At 40.2% G+C, this 19977-nt stretch overlaps 1 protein-coding gene across 2 annotated transcripts in view; it reads right to left on the bottom strand.

Moving 5' to 3' along the window:
* Positions 1–6913: 6913 nt before the first annotated feature.
* The window catches only part of e2f1 (E2F transcription factor 1), a 106227-nt gene continuing 93163 nt past the window's right edge, over positions 6914–19977 (bottom strand). The window contains exons 7-8 of one of the 2 annotated variants that reach the window (XM_042098238.1): positions 9272–9534; positions 6914–7485 (exon numbers count right to left, since the gene is read on the bottom strand). In XM_042098238.1, coding sequence (XP_041954172.1) covers positions 9287–9534 — 248 coding nt within the window. In that variant the 3' untranslated portion in view covers positions 6914–7485; positions 9272–9286. Of the gene's footprint in view, positions 7486–7922; positions 9535–19977 lie in introns of those variants that run through there. The other variant, XM_042098237.1, reaches the window with a different exon arrangement.

Raw genomic sequence — 19977 nt, 5'->3', positions numbered from 1 at the left:
CTACCGGGGATTCGAACTCTCAACCTATCAAACACCAGCACTAGGTATTATCCCACTGAGCCACTGACAATCCTACATATTTGGCAGTCACATTCAAATGGTGAGTGGTCCTAGCATACATTTGACTTTTAAGGGCTTTATAAAAAAGAGTACAGATCTGAAAATGTGCACTGTTAATGGTATCCACATAATTATGGTTGTATGGTTGTTCTCCACAAAAAAAATTACTCATATCGGAATATAGGTGATATAGGAGAAATGGGCTGAGTGGTCGAACTTTATTGGTCTATATCTCTGAAATGGAACAACCTATCCAAATTCTTTTGATAACTTTTGTGAGGCTTTGTCTAAACATTGTCTGTGAGAATTTTGAGATTAATATTATGAAAGAATTTTGAGTCTAGGTCAATCTGATAAGGAGAAATTAGCATAATTAACTTTTTTCCCCAATAGCGCCACCTTTGGGTGCAGTACCCCACATTTTGGGTTATGGGCAGAGGGGGGTACTGGTAACCATACCTGAAAATTTGAAGAGTTTTGGAGTTATGGTTTAGGCTGCAGTATGACTTTTACAGAATTTTGGCCAAAAATGAACGGTACAGAAACAATAGGGGTCCTGCAGCCACGCTGCTCGGACCCCTAATGAACGGTACAGCTACGCTGCTCGGACCCCTAATAATAAGAAAAGGTAGAATCACTATGGGTTGCCGCGCAGCTTCGCTGCTTGGCCCCCAATAATAATAGTAAGAAATCATAGAAACACAATGGGGCTTCGCAGCTTCGCTGCTTGGCCCCCAATAATAATAAGAACAAATAGAATCACTATGGGTTGCCTCACAGCTTCGCTGCTTGGCCCCCAATCACTATGGGTTGCCTCGCAGCTTCGCTGCTTGGCCCCCAATAATAAGAATACGTAGAATCACTATGGGTTGCCTCGCAGCTTCGCTGCTTGGCCCCCAATAAGAATATGTAGAATCACTATGGGTTGCCTCACAGCTTCGCTGCTTGGCCCCCAATCACTATGGGTTGCCTCGCAGCTTCGCTGCTTGGCCCCCAATAATAAGAATACGTAGAATCACTATGGGTTGCCTCACAGCTTTGCTGCTTGGCCCCCAATCACTATGGGTTGCCTCGCAGCTTCGCTGCTTGGCCCCCAATAATAAGAATACGTAGAATCACTATGGGTTGCCTCACAGCTTCGCTGCTTGGCCCCCAATCACTATGGGTTGCCTCGCAGCTTCGCTGCTTGGCCCCCAATAATAAGAATACGTAGAATCACTATGGGTTGCCTCGCAGCTTCGCTGCTTGGCCCCCAATAAGAAAACTAACAAACACAATGGGTGCCTTCGCAGCTTCGCTGCTTGGCCCCCAAATAAATGTTTAACTTTGATGACTTTGAAGGCGAAGTAAGTGTGAGAAGAATTTCTTTGTATCTATCATATGAGTTACAAGATTCAGTTCGATGGCTAACGTCACGAAGTTAAGTGCGAGTTTGCGCAGTACTGGGGGGACCAACTGAAAAATGACTCAGTGCCCTCCTATTGAGAACGACGGAGTCTGTTCGTCCATTTCTTTTACTGTCTATGCTTCAATTCAATTCCATAGAACACTGCAGAATGCAGCCACACTGTCCAGTTCTATATATACACAGTCTATGGGTCAGGTCATTTATTGGCGCCACACGATGTAGCAGTAGTCTATTACCGCGAGTATTCTAGAATCAGAGATGCGTTGGCTTCCAATCATGTAATATTCATGTATGTGTTCATGTTCATGTTAAGTCAAGATGCACTCGTCTGCGTTTGACAGTGAGTGGGGTTGATAGTTGATAGTGGACTCTCTCCCCCCCCCCCCCCTTCCCCAAATATTTTCTGTGCGGATCTGCACGAATCACGTAAGTCACCCATTTCCTATTCAAAACGGCGAATTTCGCCGAAAGGTGAGGAGTTTGCATGTCTGTCTTTTACAGAACTGATGGAGCCTAATCTGAGATTTACCAAATAGATCTGAAATGAGAATTGCAGGGGCGCAGGAGATATTTTGAAAGTGAGGGGGACCAAATTGTGAACACAAACCCATAGTGAAATCAGATTTCCAGATATCGGATCGCCACCTCTGGCCCACTTTCGACCATCATATTTTAAACTTGCCAGAATATTAAGATAATACCATTGATTGTTTTCAAAATATTGTTTGATTAAAATTGTCAAAACTGTGAGATGAGCACAATGCCAGATCTGCCCTCAGACCAGCTTCTTGCTATGTGCTATGTGCAATTCTACTAATTTTTTTAGATTTATTTTACACTACTTGGGCCAATGGTAGAATACTCTAAAAGCAACATGATGTTGATATTTTATGAAGCCATGAATGAATCATCATGCCTATAATCCAAACATAGACTACATGATCAAATAGCCTAGTTAGGCCTACAGTAACTAAATTGTCTGGTATAAACCAAATCAACTCTCCACTATGTGTCTGCAGTTAATATTTATGCAATGTTAGAACATGTTGGCTTAACAAGTTACCAGTCTAGAACACACAGAAAATTGCAACAGAAAGTTGCCTTGATAATCAACTATTTGTTCCAACAGCATTTAAACAAAGCATTTATAAAATTGAAAAAAATATATATATATATTACATAAGAAGTAAAATAAAATACTGTTACTGTAGTAACTGTACCACATTATCCCAAGCTTCAAAGAGCTCCCCATGTCTGTGACAGCCAGACGTGACACCGCTAAATTCTCAGCTTGTTTATACCCCACACTGAACGCGTAAGAAAGGCCCATCACTCTGGGGTGTGGTCGCCTACTTTCTGGGATTTATGCACCAAGGTAACTGAAGTATCCAATTTGTGTCTTGAAATTATGTTTGAAATAAATGTCTTACAACAAAAACTTTGGGCCTATATACTTGTATTTTATAGTTAGGCTAGTGAAAACGAGTTGATCAGTAGGCTAGTTGAGTTTGTTATCAATAAACATAACAGCTAATGTCATGTTGAGCAGGAGATAGGCTACCATAAATCCTCAAATTATGCCCGGGATTGATTCTATTTATAGCCGGACACAGGGCTCGAATTATCTTTTTGTCTTCAATGGGGTCTCTCTATCTCATAAAAAGTTGACACACCCCGTGCATAGCCTAACAAGGCGATACAATGAAATAGCCTAGGCGCAAGTGGCGCTTTTGCGCAGTACAGTATATGCGCACGGTAGGCCTAGGCTTTACCTTGACACAAGCATACAACAGACATAGATTTTTCATAGAAAAATTACTTTTAATTAATTTCAACATATTATTGATTATAATAGTCCATATCTCAATTCAATTTCACAATACAAAGAAATAGACTAAACGATTTAGTCTGTGCCATTCTCAATTTCACAACGTAACTCATTTAAACCAGACCACCGTCTCAGATAGGCTATCCTCAGTGTCAAACACAATAATGCATGTAGTGTAACTTATACACAGGGGAAAAAGCACTAACTGGCAGAAATGAATAAAGCCAGCCAAACTATGTTCTAGTAGGCTAATGTGTTGAACCGTGGAAAATTAATAGACGAACAATTTTGGAGTTTGCACTGAGATATTGTCGGGTAGCCATTGAATATTCCGACATCAGAGATTGCTAACAGGTGTTTCAAAATAGCGTAAATTGTTGCGTGACTCAAGGCATTCCAGCCTACGAATTTAATAAAAAGTAGCCTACTAAATCATGCATAATTAAACAATAACTCAATTTAGGCTACTTGGCTACGCAAAAAGGTTTCTATTACAGCACAACCCCTATTCAATGAATGGCTACCTTGTCTCACAATAAACAGTGGTGGAAATCCCGACACTTTTTCAACTGCATGAAACATAACAGTGAACCATCAAATATCTCCCAGAGTTCAGTGCCCATCAGTCCCAACATTTAGCAATATAATCAAACAGTCCAAAAGTAAATTAGATCCCAAACCAAACCGAAAATGTTATGCTTTTGATGGCCTACCAGTATGCCGCTCCAAACGAAAAGCATCTCTAATGATGGTTGTTAGTAGATAAACTGGCTTCAGATATCCAACAGAGTGAATATGAGATTGTGCAGTCTTACAGTACTGTAGATGGCTGTGGTTAGTGATGTGATGCTGTTAATGGGGAGTTTTACATAGTTAGCGCAAACCCTATTTATTATTTATTTAGCGTATATAAGGCTTTTTTTCCTTATCAAAAGTGAGGGGGACGACGGCTGTCTCTTCAGCACTGCGTGGGACACATCCCCCACGTCCCCCGTGCCTCCTGCGCCCCTGGAGAATTGCATGAGTTTACACAGAGAGAGCTCTCTGGTGGATCAGCCTGAGTAAAATATGAGATGTATAAATTAGACAACACTGAGCATTATTTAAAATATTTATGATATCTCATTTGTAGATTTAAGGGAGTCTACACTGGGATAACTTAACTCTTTTGCTCCAGAGACAAACCTGAGAAGCGGGAGACAAAAGCAATAATCTCATTTTTATATCACTGTGATCTCATTATTGTCTAGGAGAAACAATTAAGAAAGAGAGGAGCTCTCATTTTAACATTTTCTTTCCTCTGGGATCTGCCAGCGTTCTTGTTCCAAAAAGCAGCCGCTTTTTTTTTGCGATAGGCAAAGTAATTAACGTTACATGTGGATAAAAAACATCGCAGAAGAAAAATTGGAGTTGGCGAATGCTTTTGGTATGTTATGGTAAAGTTGTGAAGTCATGTCAAACAATTCCCTATGCTCAGACACTAAAACGAGCCTCTCGACCGGTGTTCTGTCACCTTCTCCATTTTCTACTTGGTTGTCATGGGAAACCACAGGTCTCGGTTATCTGCTTGTGATTGGTCATCTGTAAAAAAGACAGCTTTTTTGAAAACACGGTCTACTCCATAGGGTTATGATGTAAAACGGACGCCGACAGCTGAGAAAAAGATGCTTAGTCTGAACGTACCCTATGGTTGCAGCTAACGTTTGTCAGCTAATATTAGCTAACACAGTTGAAGTAACAAGCCACTCGTACGGTAATAATCATGGCAAACAACATCTTATTAATTCATTCAGGATAGCTTCATATTATAGCCATGTAACTTAACGTTACTGGGTGTTTTTAGTTGTAGCATTATCAGACAGTCATTTAGCTAACGTTACCCGGTAGCATCTACAAGTTATTATGTTTAAAACAACTCCATAGGTGGTGGTCATGGTTTCCGAGTGTGTTGCGCTAATATTCTGTCTCCTGGTGGATTTTTAATGTTTGTCAACATCATTCACTGATAATGGTTCATGAAAGTCTTGATATAAAGTTCTGTAAATAACAGTGATTAATGCACTCTTTTTGTTCTCTTTGATTCTTTGATTTGGGTGACACCCAAAACGGACGGTGGAATTCTGCCTGCCTTCATGGAAGTATCATGCTTTTTAGACTATAGTCTAGATATCAGTTCAAAAAATAAACTAACAAATAAATTTATGTCGAACTGTTTTATTTGCGAACTGCTATTGTTGCCCATTGGATGGATTTTAAAACATTATACTGTTATGTAAACATTTATTTTAATTATTATCAAATAATAGTGATTGGATTAAGGAGGAAAATAAGATACTTTGAATAACCCATAAATTAGGTGAGCATAACCCAGAAATGATAGTGAAAAAAACATAAATGCTGGGTTGAAAAAGATAGCCTACCCAACAATTATGTAGGTTTAACCTAACAGTTTTGTTACAATAACCCAATGTTTGGCTTAGACTATCAACCCAACTCATTGGGTTGACCGAATTGGGTTTTTAACCCAATGTTTTGGAGTGTTGGCAGTAGACTCCCTTCATAAGTCCACAGGAAGAGCATTTCATGTTTATCCATAGGTTTATGTTTACCAATATGGAGGATTACCTGGAAGATTACCTGGATTACCCCTTCATGCAATTTCATGCCAATTTGGCTCAGGATCAGATTCATTAAAATGTAACTCTGGCAAAAATTGACCCCAGGGTCTTTTTCTGCATTAAAACACATCAAATAAGCCGTGGATACAGTATTTTTCATTGATCAACCACTACAGAGCTTTCCCCGGTATATGCTATAGCCCAAATCGCAAATAGTGGATTAGCTAAGGATGATGAGCTAAACGCTACCCAAATAGCATTTTATTAACCATATAATATACGAATAATAGATTAACCAAACCTGACAGTACAACGAATCCTTGCGATTGGAGGAGCTGGTAGCTGGGTTGGAGGAGCTGGTAGCTGGGTTGGAGGAGCTGGTAGGAGGACAGTTGGTAAGTGGTATTGTCTCCACGGCTTATTTTATGTGTTTAACGCAGAAAAAGAGTTAAGAGAGTTTAGTGTTCAGTTTATGTTGAGTTTGATAGCTGGCAAAAAAACTCTGAACACAAAATTTGGGAATGAGCATATAGATGGTCTTAAAACAATGTACATAGGCCTTGGCACATTTGGCCCACTGGAATACACAATATCAACAGCATGCTTTAGAACAGCTTTCTCAAACATTGACCAGAGGCCCGGTCATGGCAGACTTCAGGGTCATAGGGTCATATAGGCATAGGGTCATAGGCTGCAGAGCTGCAGAGCATTACAAAATATGACCGCCGCCCAGTCCTGCACATTCTCTCCACAAAAATAAATCATGCCTGTAAGTAAGCATAGGCTATAGGCTAATCTGCATAAAGTGTGCTGTCATAAATATCAGACATTCAGTATTCTCTCTTTTTATATCAGGATATAAAATAATACAGATATATTACATTATATATTATATTGTAATACTCTGGTGTTCTAAGGTAGGCTATTGAAATGTTATTCAATAAAATTGGGGCAAAAATCGTGATACAAATTCAATCGTGAGGTTGGTGTATGTTCTCCACACATAGTATACATTAATCAAATAATTTAGCTTCAAATCTCCCTAAATACCACTCTCTTCCTGGTCTGAAATATTGATTTGTAGTCAAAAATCTTTAAGAGCCTGATCAAGAATCCTCATTTAAAAGAAAAACGGATTTAGAGGGTTTTGTAACTGAACTCTTCATATGTGCTTTGCTAGCACGCCGGTCATAATTAGGCTACAATAGCTTTTGGCCACATTATATTCAAATGTGGATAATACATTGTCTAGCATTGAGCATTGTATAGTCAGTCTGCAAGAATCCACTTTGTTCTATTAAATGTCGTTACCTCGTAGCCTTCCAACATGGTTGTAGCGGACCTTTGCTTTATCGAGTGGTTTCAGTTTCTCATGTGCAGTGGATTGTGGAAACATTTGTTTTCTTTTCCTGTCGGTTCACAGTTCCTTGATGAATTGCACAGTAAATTATCAGACAAGTGACAGAAGCACCGGGCATCATTTGACTCCGCGGCTCGGCAGACCAGCAGCCTCCTCGTTGTGGACCAGTGCCGGACCACGGCCCAGTTTGAGAAATGCTGCTTTAGAAGACCTTTTAAAAAAATTTAAGGAACACAGGTGAAACTGAACCTGTGGTGCTTTCAGGTCACCATCATGCAACATGACTAGGGCTGTAACGATACACCAAACTCACGATTCGGTTTGTATCACGATTTTTGGTACGATACATACCTCGATTTTTGTGTGTGTGTGTGTGTGGGGGGGGGGGGTTGTTGAGGGGAAAAAACCTATACATTTTATCAAACATTTAAATAGCCTACTTTTTTTTGGACTTTTGGACCTTTATTTGGACAGGACAGTGAAGAGTGACAGGAAGTACAGTAAGTGGGAGAGAGAGATGGGGTGGGAATCGGGAAATGACCGCAGGCCTGCTGCGCCACAGCGCCCCCTGTATATCTGTATTTTATTGTATCCTGATATAAAAAGAGAACATATTGAATTTCTTATATTCATGTCAACACACATCTATGCAGATTATAGCCTACTATTTCTATTACAACTACCTCTTTAATTCAGCTGTCTGGTTGAAGCCTGTAAATATTGTAAACAAAGCAGCATAGTTGGCCAGATTATCTACTGATTGGGCTGTTCAGTTTCCCCACGTGTGTTTAAGTTTCAAGGTAATACTTTTTCTCCTGGGACAGGCCCATTTGAGTCTGGGAAAACATTGGTATTGAGATGATCAGTCAACTTGAATGCAAGAGTTTTAAACAAATGTGTGCATGGAAAACTTGAAAGGGTCTGAAAACTTTCCAGTTGCACTGTAACTGTGTAGTTACATGCTAATTATGCTAACCGGATTTAATAGTAGCCTAATTTAGCTAAACGTCTTCTATGTGTGCTTGCTTTCACGATTGTGAATGTTTTATTTGGATTAAATGTGCATGCCGAAGAGGCGCCTGTCCAAGAGAGAGGTCTAGCGAGAGAGAGAAAGCAGGGCAACGAGAGGGGGTTTAATTCTATAATTCTAATTCTTCTTCTGGACAACGTACCAGTAAGTAAAGCGGGAGATGTGTGTTGTTTATGCGGCCGCGTAAGCTGCAAAGCCTGCAGGAATCACTAGAAAGGGTGTGTCATGATTCTGCCTTCTCATACCGCAGCACAGGATCGTGGATGTGAGTGATCGCGATTTCGATATGCATATTGTTACAGCCCTAAACATGAAGCCACCATTGCATAACACTTACAGAAATTTGAACTTTCTGGCGAACAGTTGCTGCAAATTTGCGGCAAGGTCATATTTTCACATGCAAATTAGGTTCCTGGCAAACAGTTGTGGTTAACTTTTGGCAATGTTGCAGTTAATTTGCACCAATGTCATATGCAAATTAGGTTTGTTACCAGAAGTTCACTGGAAGTTTTCTCTTTTTGGCTAAGTGTGGTGGCAAATCACTGGCAAACACATTTTGTCACTAGTGGCAAATTTCTCATTGTTTTCAGAACTTTGCTGGAACTTTGCCTCTAGTGGTCAACATTGGCAAACTTCTGGCAATATTTTCTAGTGAACTCATTTGTTTCCCACAAATCACCCACAACTTTTAATTATTGAAAGGGAAACCAGAACAGCTATGAAAGTGCCAGTTCAAATCTATGTAATTGAGGTATTTCAGACTGATCAGCAAATACATATTTTAAATAATATTGACATAAAGCATGTTGATACATTTACAAAATAGTGCTCTTGAAAATTTAAAAGGCATAATTCACTTAAACATTGATAATGCATTACCCCCTCAGTATATAGAATAAGTCTGGCCCACATCATATCAGCATGCTGTATAAATGTTACTGTATGTATGCACTGTCCATTCACTCACTTTCTTGAAACAATCTTATAATTCAAAATGGCCCAGTTCACCAAAGTCAGAATCAAATAGCTCACTGATGCCTTCATTCTCCTCCATCCCAAAGTGGTAGTCTTGACTCAGCGGTGGTGAAAGATTGATGAAACTATCTGTGGGTATGTTAAAGCAATCCATGCCATGGTCTAACAGGAAGCTGGAAGACTCAAAGTATGTCAAGTCCAAGTCAGGCATATATTCTTGACTTGGTACAGGGTCTTCATTCAGAGGAGGTGGTTCTGTATAGGTCAAAAACAAACTCAGAGGGCCCCAAAAGACATGCACACAACTTAAGAGATTAAAGTCTGTGTAAAGCAGAAATATATTTTTGTCACATAGCAAAAATGTCTCTTGACAGTCACCCAGCCAAATTTGAATACATTTGACAAAATAACCAGTATTCTTGGGTCTGCAACGCTATGGACATATTGCAATTGTGGAACAGGTGCTTCCTTAACATACTGTAATCATAACAATGTAGCTCATGGATACATATGAACTTGAGCATTGAGAACATTGTTTGTGTACACAGAGTTTACTAAAAGAAAGGTTTTTGAACAAGCGGCTAGCATTATTATCATCAAGAGGTGTAGTAACTCACATTTTTTTTACGTGTTATACTTTCTGTAATTAATTAATTGAAATGAATGCATTATTTTGACAGCCATATATATATAGAGAGAAGTATAGTATATATACTCTTTGATCCCGTGAGGGAAATTTGGTCTCTGCATTTATCCCAATCCGTGAATTAGTGAAACACACACAGCACACAGTGTACACACAGTGAGGTGAAGCACACACTAATCCCGGCGCAGTGAGCTGCCTGCATCAACAGCGGCGCTCGGGGAGCAGTGAGGGGTTAGGTGCTTCAGCCGTGCCTACTGGTCGGGGTTCGAACCGGCAACCCTCAGTTACAGGTCCGAAGTGCTAACTAGTAGGCCACGGCTGCCCCAAAAGAAAAGGAAACCAACACGCTCGACAAACGGCGTTGGTAAGAAAAAGGTTATCAGAGAAAGAGAGAGAAAGAGTGAGAAAGAGAATACTGCTGCAAACTTCTTCTAATTAAGTCCTCCAATAAATAAAAGACTTAGTTAATGTCACCAGAGGCACACACTTCTTACAACTAACCCATATTATGGTTAAATACAGTGCAGTGCAGTTTCAATTATTAAGATCAGGCTCCAATCCAAATTAATGGGAAGAGATCTACAACTCTACATAAAAAGGTCATATGGGCATTAAAAGTAGGCCTACATCACGCTATAACTTATTCTTGTCTCATTACTAAGTGGGAAGACTTGTTTTTGGATATAAGTTTTTTTTCCCCAGGAAGTTCCGAGTAGCCTTAAGGTAACACGTCTTTAACAAGCTTAAAGGGGTGATAGAATGCAAAACCGTTTACCTTAGCATAGTTGAATAACAGCAGTTCGGTATCAGTGGCGGTTGCTACTCTTTGGAATAGGGGAAGCTCTGATAAAAATGGTCAATTATCCGAAAATAAAACAATTGGCAAAATTTATCCCAAAACCCAGAATAGACCAAACAGTATACACTAGTGTTCTGAGACATGGCAGCTGGCTTTGCTACATTTTAGAAGCTACAAGTTCACTTTAAGGGGAGTTTAAATAAGCTATTTGGTAGCCTACTAGAGTTTATCTGCCTTGCTGTTTCATTTTGAATCTCCCCTGGTGGGGAAGACTATCAAATGGCTTTTACAATTCAAGTAAACATTAGCATAACGTAGCCAGGCTACACAGTTACAGTGCAACTGGAAAGTTTTCAGACCCTTTCAAGTTTTCCACAGTTTGCTATGTTTCAGTCTCATCTTATTTCATGCTCTTGGACACTTTCAATGCTGCAGAAATGTTCTTGTATCCTTCCCCAGATCTGTGTCCTCACACAACCCTGTCTCGCAGGTCTACAGACAATTCTCTCAACCCTCGTGGCTTGGTTTTCACTCTGACATACACCATCTACTATGAGACCTAAAGCCCTCCTTACACTGACAGACTTTGGAAAGATTTGCAAAGATTTGGAAAAGATTTTTGAAAGACTACAGTCTCAGACCCTCTCACATCTAAAGACAAGTAGTAGAGTTTTAAGTCGCAGACTATGATTTTGCAATGACTAGGGATCTTGCAGGGTCACTATTTACAAGCAGTGCCGGCCCGAGCCTTTTGGGGGCCCTAAGCAGAATTTGATTTGGGGGCCCCCTCCCACAACGCAGAGTCACTTGTGCTTGGCGATAATTGACAACTTCACACTATAATGTCATATTATAAATTAATACAGTGAGGTTATGTATTAATACAGTGACTGATTATGAACTACTGTCCCCCTGGACACAGATGCATAAGGACTCGGTAGGCTCATTCAGTAATCCATCCTTGCTGACATGCCAAAAATGTTTTGGGGCTCCGCTCTACACTTCTGGCCCCATGTGCTTGGTAAACCAATGTATTAGTTGTTATTTACACCAACCCTGTCACCTTTTAATCTTAGAGGGTACTAAAATCACAGATTTATTTGAAACATTCATATTCAAAGTGAAGCACTAAGGGTGGTTTACTGAAGTTGAATTGACAAATAACAAAATACAACAGCATTTGTATTTGTTGTAAACAAGTACATCCGTTTAATGACTTGTTTTTCAACAGATTTGCAGAACAAATCCGCAAATGTGCATTAAATGATCAATCTTCAACTACAAAATAAAACCAAAATAGACAAACATTAATAATCAAAAATAAAATGTCCCAAAAAATAGATACTTATTCCTACTTCGTTCCTGGCTTTCAGGTATCTGCAGCTCTGCAGTGGACGAACCTGCAATGATTAAATAAATACATAAATAAATAAAACAAAAACTATGTTAAATGTGTCATGTCATATTAACAGGCTATGTAACCATTTGCCATCAAGAAAACCTCACCTTCTGTGTCATCAGCCATGGAGGCAGACACTTGATGAGGTAGAGTTAAGTAGTGGTAGAGATATGTAGTACTTCAACAGTGTCTCTGAAAAAAAAAAAAATATTGCATAAGTGCATATTTGATCGAGCAGAATGAGTTTATTTTGCTATCATTACTTACACTCATCAACAAGCAATTCCACATGTAACAATTCATATTCTATTGGCAAATGAGGCATAATCAAAAGTAACGCTTAACATGGTGATCTACTGCAGCCTAAATATTAGGGTAGCACCGCTACATCACTTGCCACTATCTTAATCAAATGTAAGTTTATTTCCATCACAGAAGTCTCCCCACCCAACATGGTATATTTTCTCAAACACTACCATCTCTCTCCAAAGATCGAGCAGAGCGCACGTACTGTTCCATCTTTGCCTATGAAGCTGGAACGTTACCGATGCCCAGAGTCGCGCTAGTCAGTGGGTTGGGACTGGGAGCCTGGGCTTAGCCTGCTGTTGCTATCAGACTTACCACTATGTCACATATTATAGAACAGTAATAAACTATCAACACTTTCAGGTGCGAAATCAGAAACAATCCCTCTGTGGTAAATTTGCCTTCAGCTTCGTTTTCATGTAGCTACTGTAGTGCTAATGTCCACTTCAGTCAGCTAGCTAACTTTAATTTACAACATAAGCCCACCTATGGCTAGGGTACATGCTTGATTGAACATCCAAAACAATCCCAACATCCTTGACATCTGAAATACACCTAGATAAATATATATTAATGGGAGACATTTCTCTGTTGATGGCAGGGATTTAGCTCTGGTGATTTTAGGTTATATTAGATCATGACAGCTAGCTAGCTACCTCAAGCACAAAACATACTGTAAATAATCATGCAAACATACCTGTATCTTGCTTGTTTTTCTCCTCCTCTGTCATTTTCTTCTTTCTGTTTTCGGCACCAGAGGGATACGTCCTTTTTTGTGACTTTTCTTAACATTACCATCTCTTCCGATTTTTGAACTTGATGCAGTGTCTGCACGAATTGTCTATCACCCGAGGTGTCTAGTTTATGCGCGTGACTCAAAGGCTGGCAGACACAGTAGAGGTAGGCAGACATATTGATCATGAAATCAGAATTTTCTTGTTTTGAATTATTAATTGTTTCATTTATTCATTCATTGATGTCACTTGTTTATGTTATTTATTATGTAAAAAAAGAGAAAGAAACTCGATTGGGGGCCCCCTGGTGGCCAGGGGGCCCCAAGCAGCCGCTTAGTTCGCTTATGCCTCGGGCCGGCCCTGTTTACAAGACTGCAACTAGATTCCAGTACAACTCCCATGATTTCTGTCCGACTTTGGAAATTTAGTCGCCGACTGTGAAAACAGACCAAAATCGTACAATGTAAGGCCGCCATTATATAAAGAGATGTGTGTTTCTCCTACTAATGTCCAGTGAATTTTTTGTGGAGTGTTGTGTTGTGAGCATTGTGTGTAGATTGATGAGAAAATCAATCCATTTTAAGATTAATCTGAAACATAACAAAATCTGGAGAACTTGAAAGGGTCTGAAAACTTTCCGGTTGCACCGGAAGGAATCAAGCGCGTCTCCCCTGGAATTCTTAGTCGAGCCAGCCACTTATCAGCCAATCAAAAATAAAGAAAGGGGCTACACAATAGCCAATCAGAAAATTAATACTATTGTATCTGGGTAAGATTTAACGCAACAACCAATGAAAAAAAGCCTATCCTGGAATTGTTCACGTGATTCTGCTACAAGGTTTCGTTCACCCTTAGAGGAAACCACTGGAGCTTCGAGCATTACTTTGAGCACAGAGTAAGTCATCTTTTAATGTTACAACAAATTCACAACTTGTTTGACACAAACAATGACAACTTGACTCTTGTTAGAGAATGTTTCTCAGATAATTAGCATAAGTTGTTAATGTCTGTAACTTATGCAACAGTTTTACAGCCTGTTCACTGACAACACCTGCCCAGAACAAGTAATCTAAGCCTAGTCATATTTTCGTTATCACACGATGACTGACATATTGTCACATTATACACATCTCTCTCTCCAAATAGGCTTAATAATTTTATTAGCACTAAATAAATTAAAGTGTAGTGCATAGTCAATGTTATAGGTCACTTTTAAAATCCATGGATTGCCATGGATGCATTAATCATTGCACCTGTCTTTCAAAGAGATGTCAGGTAAAAAGCAATTAAGCATCCTCTCATTCGCCCTGAGAGGAAAGCCCCCTAAAAAGGCCATGTTAGAGGATGCTGGTCCAGAGAAGGTGGTGAAAAGTCTAGGCCCATTATTGAATTGTCAGTGCCATGTGTCAAATATTTTCTTATGCATGTCTGAGCAATTACAAATTATACTTATGCCCCATTTTGATTTTTTTGCCCAACATTGCACATCTAATTAGGAGGGAATTGCTCCTACAGTGGGCAGTGCTTCGACTTGGCTAACTTCCCTCGCGGTCGATCACGCGACTTTCATTTGTATTTTTCCAGTGACGCTGCAACGACGCTGCAACAACCGGCAGAGGTCTCAAGTGAGCAGGGTGTCTCGTAAAAAGAAATGGAGCTGGAAAACCCTACACTTCACTTCACTACAGACTTTAGCAGACTGGTTTAGAAATAATTTAATAGCCAGAAATATGCCTGCCCTGCCCTAATAAAGAAATATTTGGTTAACGGCGAGTGAATCCCGTTTGCAGCCGTAGAAGAAACGCAGGACAAATTAAACATTCTGGTTTTCTCCGAGTGCAACGATGATAGACAGACATCATTTGGATAAAATATAGAGCATATTAACCTCTACCTGCATGTTTGTTTGCAATGGATGCAACCGCGAGATACGCTTGTCATAGGCGCCGATACCGTGGGTGTTCCGTCTCTCGGGCACCCACTGAAAACATCGAGCACCCACGTAAGCCAGCTTACAGTCCCGGCTAAATTTACATTAATTTAAAATCAAACATTGCAGTTTATGTTAAATTTAGCATCTCTCATAATGTGATTGGATATGTTGCTGTCAATTCCCTACTCCATATACTAACCACCAATGAGAGCGTCTCTCGTTTGAAAATTCCTGACACTTCCCACCTGAAGAATTAACGCAAGGCTTTGTTGGGTCTTCAGCCCCGAATGTTTAAAATATATATAGCCCTGAATATCATTTTAAAAGTAGTCTGACAAAGCTTATTGTTTTGTGACACAGCTAAACACTGGTACCTCATAGAACGTCTATAACATAGCCTAGGTGGTCGCAACTCACAAAAGTAAAGCAGATAGAAAGAACTTACGCATATCTAGCCTACAACACGGAGACAGCTTCATGCGCAGGGGAGAGAGAGCGCGCACACAGGTGCTTTATGATTGTTGGCTTCTGATGGTATCTTGCTAATTCACTGAACTGCATTAGGTGACACAAATGGTATTGCCTTTATCTTATAACTCCTTGTCTGAGCGACTACCAGGCCTATGGTTTTTAAAAGTCAGATGTTCCCTGACAAAGACATTCGAAAATTAAGAATGTTTATTGACTTGAAAAATACACTAATTTTTGCAAACTCCCTTCATTCAACCCTTGAAGACATCGCGGTCTGGTGCGCTATGTAGATCGTTTCTCGTACCATTTAATTTCTCAGAATTTAGGTCTACTAGGCCTACAATAACGTCATCACCAAATACATCTTTTATTTTTAGTTGATCAACCACAAAGAGTAGCATAGGCCTACTGTGCACAGTGCACTGACGACTGTAGCAGCCCAAGGTAACTAGTTGTTGTAGATGAGAGGCAACCCCTTGTTTCAGACAGCCTGGACAACATGTTACCTGGGTGTTGCCTACATTATTAATTAATGGTAGCCTACAATAGTTAATTGATTTGCGTAACATATTAGTTGGCTCAAAGAGTAGGGAATCAGGATGAAGAGTCACAAATCCAGTTTAATGCTAGTTTTCAAAACATATATATTTTTGACATGTCTTTTGTCCGAGTGGCTGTAATGTAGCCGAGCGCTCATGGCGTATGAAAAGCGACTTCAAACCGCCTAAAACAACTTGTTTGTGAATGTCTGACAACTGCTGCAGCGCATGCACGCACAAGGAAACCAGTAGGTGGAGAAACCAGAAGGCACACAACACCGGAACAATTTTAAGGCTATTTCCCATTGGCTACTCAATGGTGCTATTTCACACGCATTATAGCGACCCCCACTCACCGGGGTTAGGTGGAAGGTGTTAATAGACGATTGGCGTAGCCTACAGTGGACTAGGGCTGTCAAAATGGCTCAAAAATGACGTTTGAATATCCCCTCTAAAATAAACACATGTATTCGAATATCTAGGCTATATTATTTGCGCATTATGTCAGTGACGCGCATCATGTCATCTGTTTTTAACTTTTTGTATGGTTATTGCTTGACAGGGGGGATCCCAAGCAGCTTTCAGCCATAAGGCATTTCCTAATTCACCCGACACTGATATTCAAAATGTTGAAACTATTTCAGCATATCCTATAAGCAGTTTAATTAAATGTAATGTTAGTTGTAAACAAACTGGCTACTTGGTGAGGCTTGGCCTCACAGATAGGCCTATTAACTGACCGCCCGATTCACGTTGGCTGGGGGGCAGGGGGGGCCATCAGACATTTGTTCCCAAGGGTCTATGAATTGTTAATCCGGCCCTGCCCCCAACGAACGCAACTTTCCACCTCTGAGACAGCTTAAAAGAAGTCAAGGACTCCTAACTCACTAAGACCTACTTACTGTAGGCTGCGCAAACCACAGGCCTTTTTTTTGGGCAAGCCTGCATTCGAGGCAGGCCTTCTGTTAAAGAATTTTATATAAATCCTGCGCTAAAAGTAATCCTCCTACCCCCGCTACCACAGCTGTGGATAGTGTGGCATGCTCACGCGTTATGTCTCCTTGCAAACAAGGCCTATAGCCCAACTATTTACGTCTTCAGAAAATAACAACTTGCCAGATATGCCTTCATATCTTTGGGCTTCATTCAGCATTTTGTTCTTCCACTGGAAAGGACTCTTCTACATTTGCTGCCTGCTGCATCCTTTCTGTTTGTATTGTTTAGAAAATGTTTGACGTCTTGAGTTAATGCGTTAAACATTGTTTGCTGGTAACCAGCCACAAATAGCCTACAGATTCTTGCGTGCGTACACATTCTCTCCAAAACGTGCCCGTTCTATAGGCTGGCCAAGTGCGTATTTCTGCGGCATAAAGCAGATGTATTTGTTTATTGTACAGAAAAATAAAAATAACCTGTCAAGCAGTCAATTGACTACATTGCAGTCAATAAGTAGGGCAAATTACGAAACCAAAACGTGGGTCATAGTTGTCTAAGCCTCTGCTGTGAGGCCAAACCCATGAACAAAGACGCATTGATATCTGCAATAGAGTTTTTTTTGGCGAAGCATGTGATCTACTGTGTAGGCTTCATAAAATAAAATAAATAGATTGCTAATGGCCTACAAGCTGATCTGGGGTGCGTTTCCCGTACAACTACGGAGGTTAGCTTTTTACTAACAGGATGCATCGTTCAACTAACCAACATGTAAGTTACGACTGTTTCCCAAAACTGTCGTACTTACATAGTACTTACATAGTACTGTAAGTTTGGACCATGATAGTTTCCAAACTTCAGTAGTCTGGACTAAGGTGGTTAATGACGTTTAGTAGCACGTGAACAAGCACTTGCACATACTTCTGTGGCGCATTGCGTTAAGGCCGGCAGATGACAGCCGCCATTGCACAGCAGTTACCAGTCCCCTGTCCAAGAGTTCGAATCTGGGTTAAGATTTTGACAACAATATTGACATTGTTGTTTACCTAAGTTTATCCTTTGTGCAGATCATATTATCAAAATCAGAATCAGCCTTCTTGGTTTGGTTTGCGTAAACTAACAAGGACCCCCCCTCCCCTCCATGAAAATCAAAGGCTACATATTCTCAGCTGCCTCGTCAAAAAGTGCGCACCACCTTATTATTATCTGCAGGTGTGTGACTTTTACTTACGTGCACATGGCTGCAAATTGACTTTTAATTTATGTATTTTCTGCCTTGGGCATTTTAAAATATGGATGTATGGTGGTTAGAAGTGTAAATATCAATTAGAAACCTAAATATATTTATAATTATTAATTTGCAAACAAATAACTGGCGTCAGTGACGTCTTTGACATGAAGATCCCTGGAACTATGCTTCTATTAGCATTCTACCACAGGTCGAGAGGTGTAGTTGTAACTACACAAGTTTACGATAGTGGTTGCGAACGTTCGTTGCTACTATGGTTTTGGGAAACACTAATGTAGTGTAACGATGCATTGGACTATGTAAGTTCCAAATATGCATGTAATTCTGCGGCATAAAGCAGATGTATTTGTTTATTGTACAGAAAAATAAAAATTATATGTCAAGCAGTCAATTGACTACATTGCAGTCAAGAAGTAGGGCAAATTAATTTACAAAACCAAAACGTGGGTCATAGTTGTCTAAGCCTCTATAGCGTAGCCTGTTAAAAACGTCGCAGAAGCCTACCCAAGGCTACATATTAATTCTGAACAGTTATTTCTCTACTGGCTCAATTATCACACCACTGTTTTGATTTGCATAGTTGCGTCACCCCAACACTGACAATAATGTAGACAGCAAATTTCGATTTCGATTTTCGTTACCACCGTGTAGTCAAGCCTTAAGCCATACCCAAGTAGCCTAAATCGAGGTAAATCGAGCTTTTTCAGATGGGGCGGCAGGCAGAGCGATGTACAGTGGCAGAGCGACGCACAGTGGCTGAAAGTGGTACTAAAGCTTCACACCTCGTAATGCGCGACTGAAGTGGCCATTTGAAAGCGATGCCCACTGTACATACTTTGGCCTATAAGCAAATGCCTGACCTCTTTGGAAAGCTGAGACACTGTAGTTTTGTAAAATGCCTTATGGAAACTCCCCAGTTAGGTGGGGTTTCAAACTGTGGGTGATAGCAACATCAGATTCAGGGTACTTTGGACTTCAATATTTACACAGGTGGTCGTGATGGTTGTGTCTTGGATTAGCCTCAAAAGTTGTAGAGGAGCTAATACAGCCATTTAGAGATAGTGGTCACATAATTTGGTTTGATAACTTCTACACATCACCAGCCCTTATGGTTAAACTTAGATCATGGGGCTTAAGAGCATGCGGAACATGTAGGATTAACTGTAAAAAAATTCTGGACGACTTAAAAAAGATATAAAAAAATGGGAGCGCAGGACAAGCCATGGGGACATGAGGTGGCGTAGAATATGTCTTAGCAGTACAGTGGAAGGATACTTGTGCAGTAACCTGCCTGTCCAGTTTCCACAATGCGAATGATTAGACTAATGTATGTAGACTAGTGAAGAACAATTCGGTTTGGGACAAAAAGTTGTACGTCAGCCTATTGTGGTAAGTGATTACAACAAATACATGGGGGGCGTTGATAGGTCGGACCAAATGATAAGTACATATTGTGTAAACCAAAAAACCCAAAAGTGTTGGAAAACACTGCCGTCGTCAATAGCTTTTTATTATTTCAAGATTGGCAGCGCAATGCAGAATCTGGTGTTGAATCTAGGTTAGGTAGCTACAGCCAGATCAACTTTAGAGAAAATCTATCACAACAGCTGGCAGGCATTTCTATCGATACAGTTTTTCAGCCTCAGTCTTCAGCTCCTCCAACTAATAGTCCGTCGTCTTTCCAACAGG

This window comes from Alosa sapidissima, chromosome 7, assembly GCF_018492685.1.
Source record: "Alosa sapidissima isolate fAloSap1 chromosome 7, fAloSap1.pri, whole genome shotgun sequence".
Lineage (NCBI taxonomy): Eukaryota > Metazoa > Chordata > Actinopteri > Clupeiformes > Clupeidae > Alosa > Alosa sapidissima.
The sequence above is the reverse complement of the archived record's forward strand: the minus strand, read 5'-3'. Positions and strand labels throughout refer to the sequence as shown.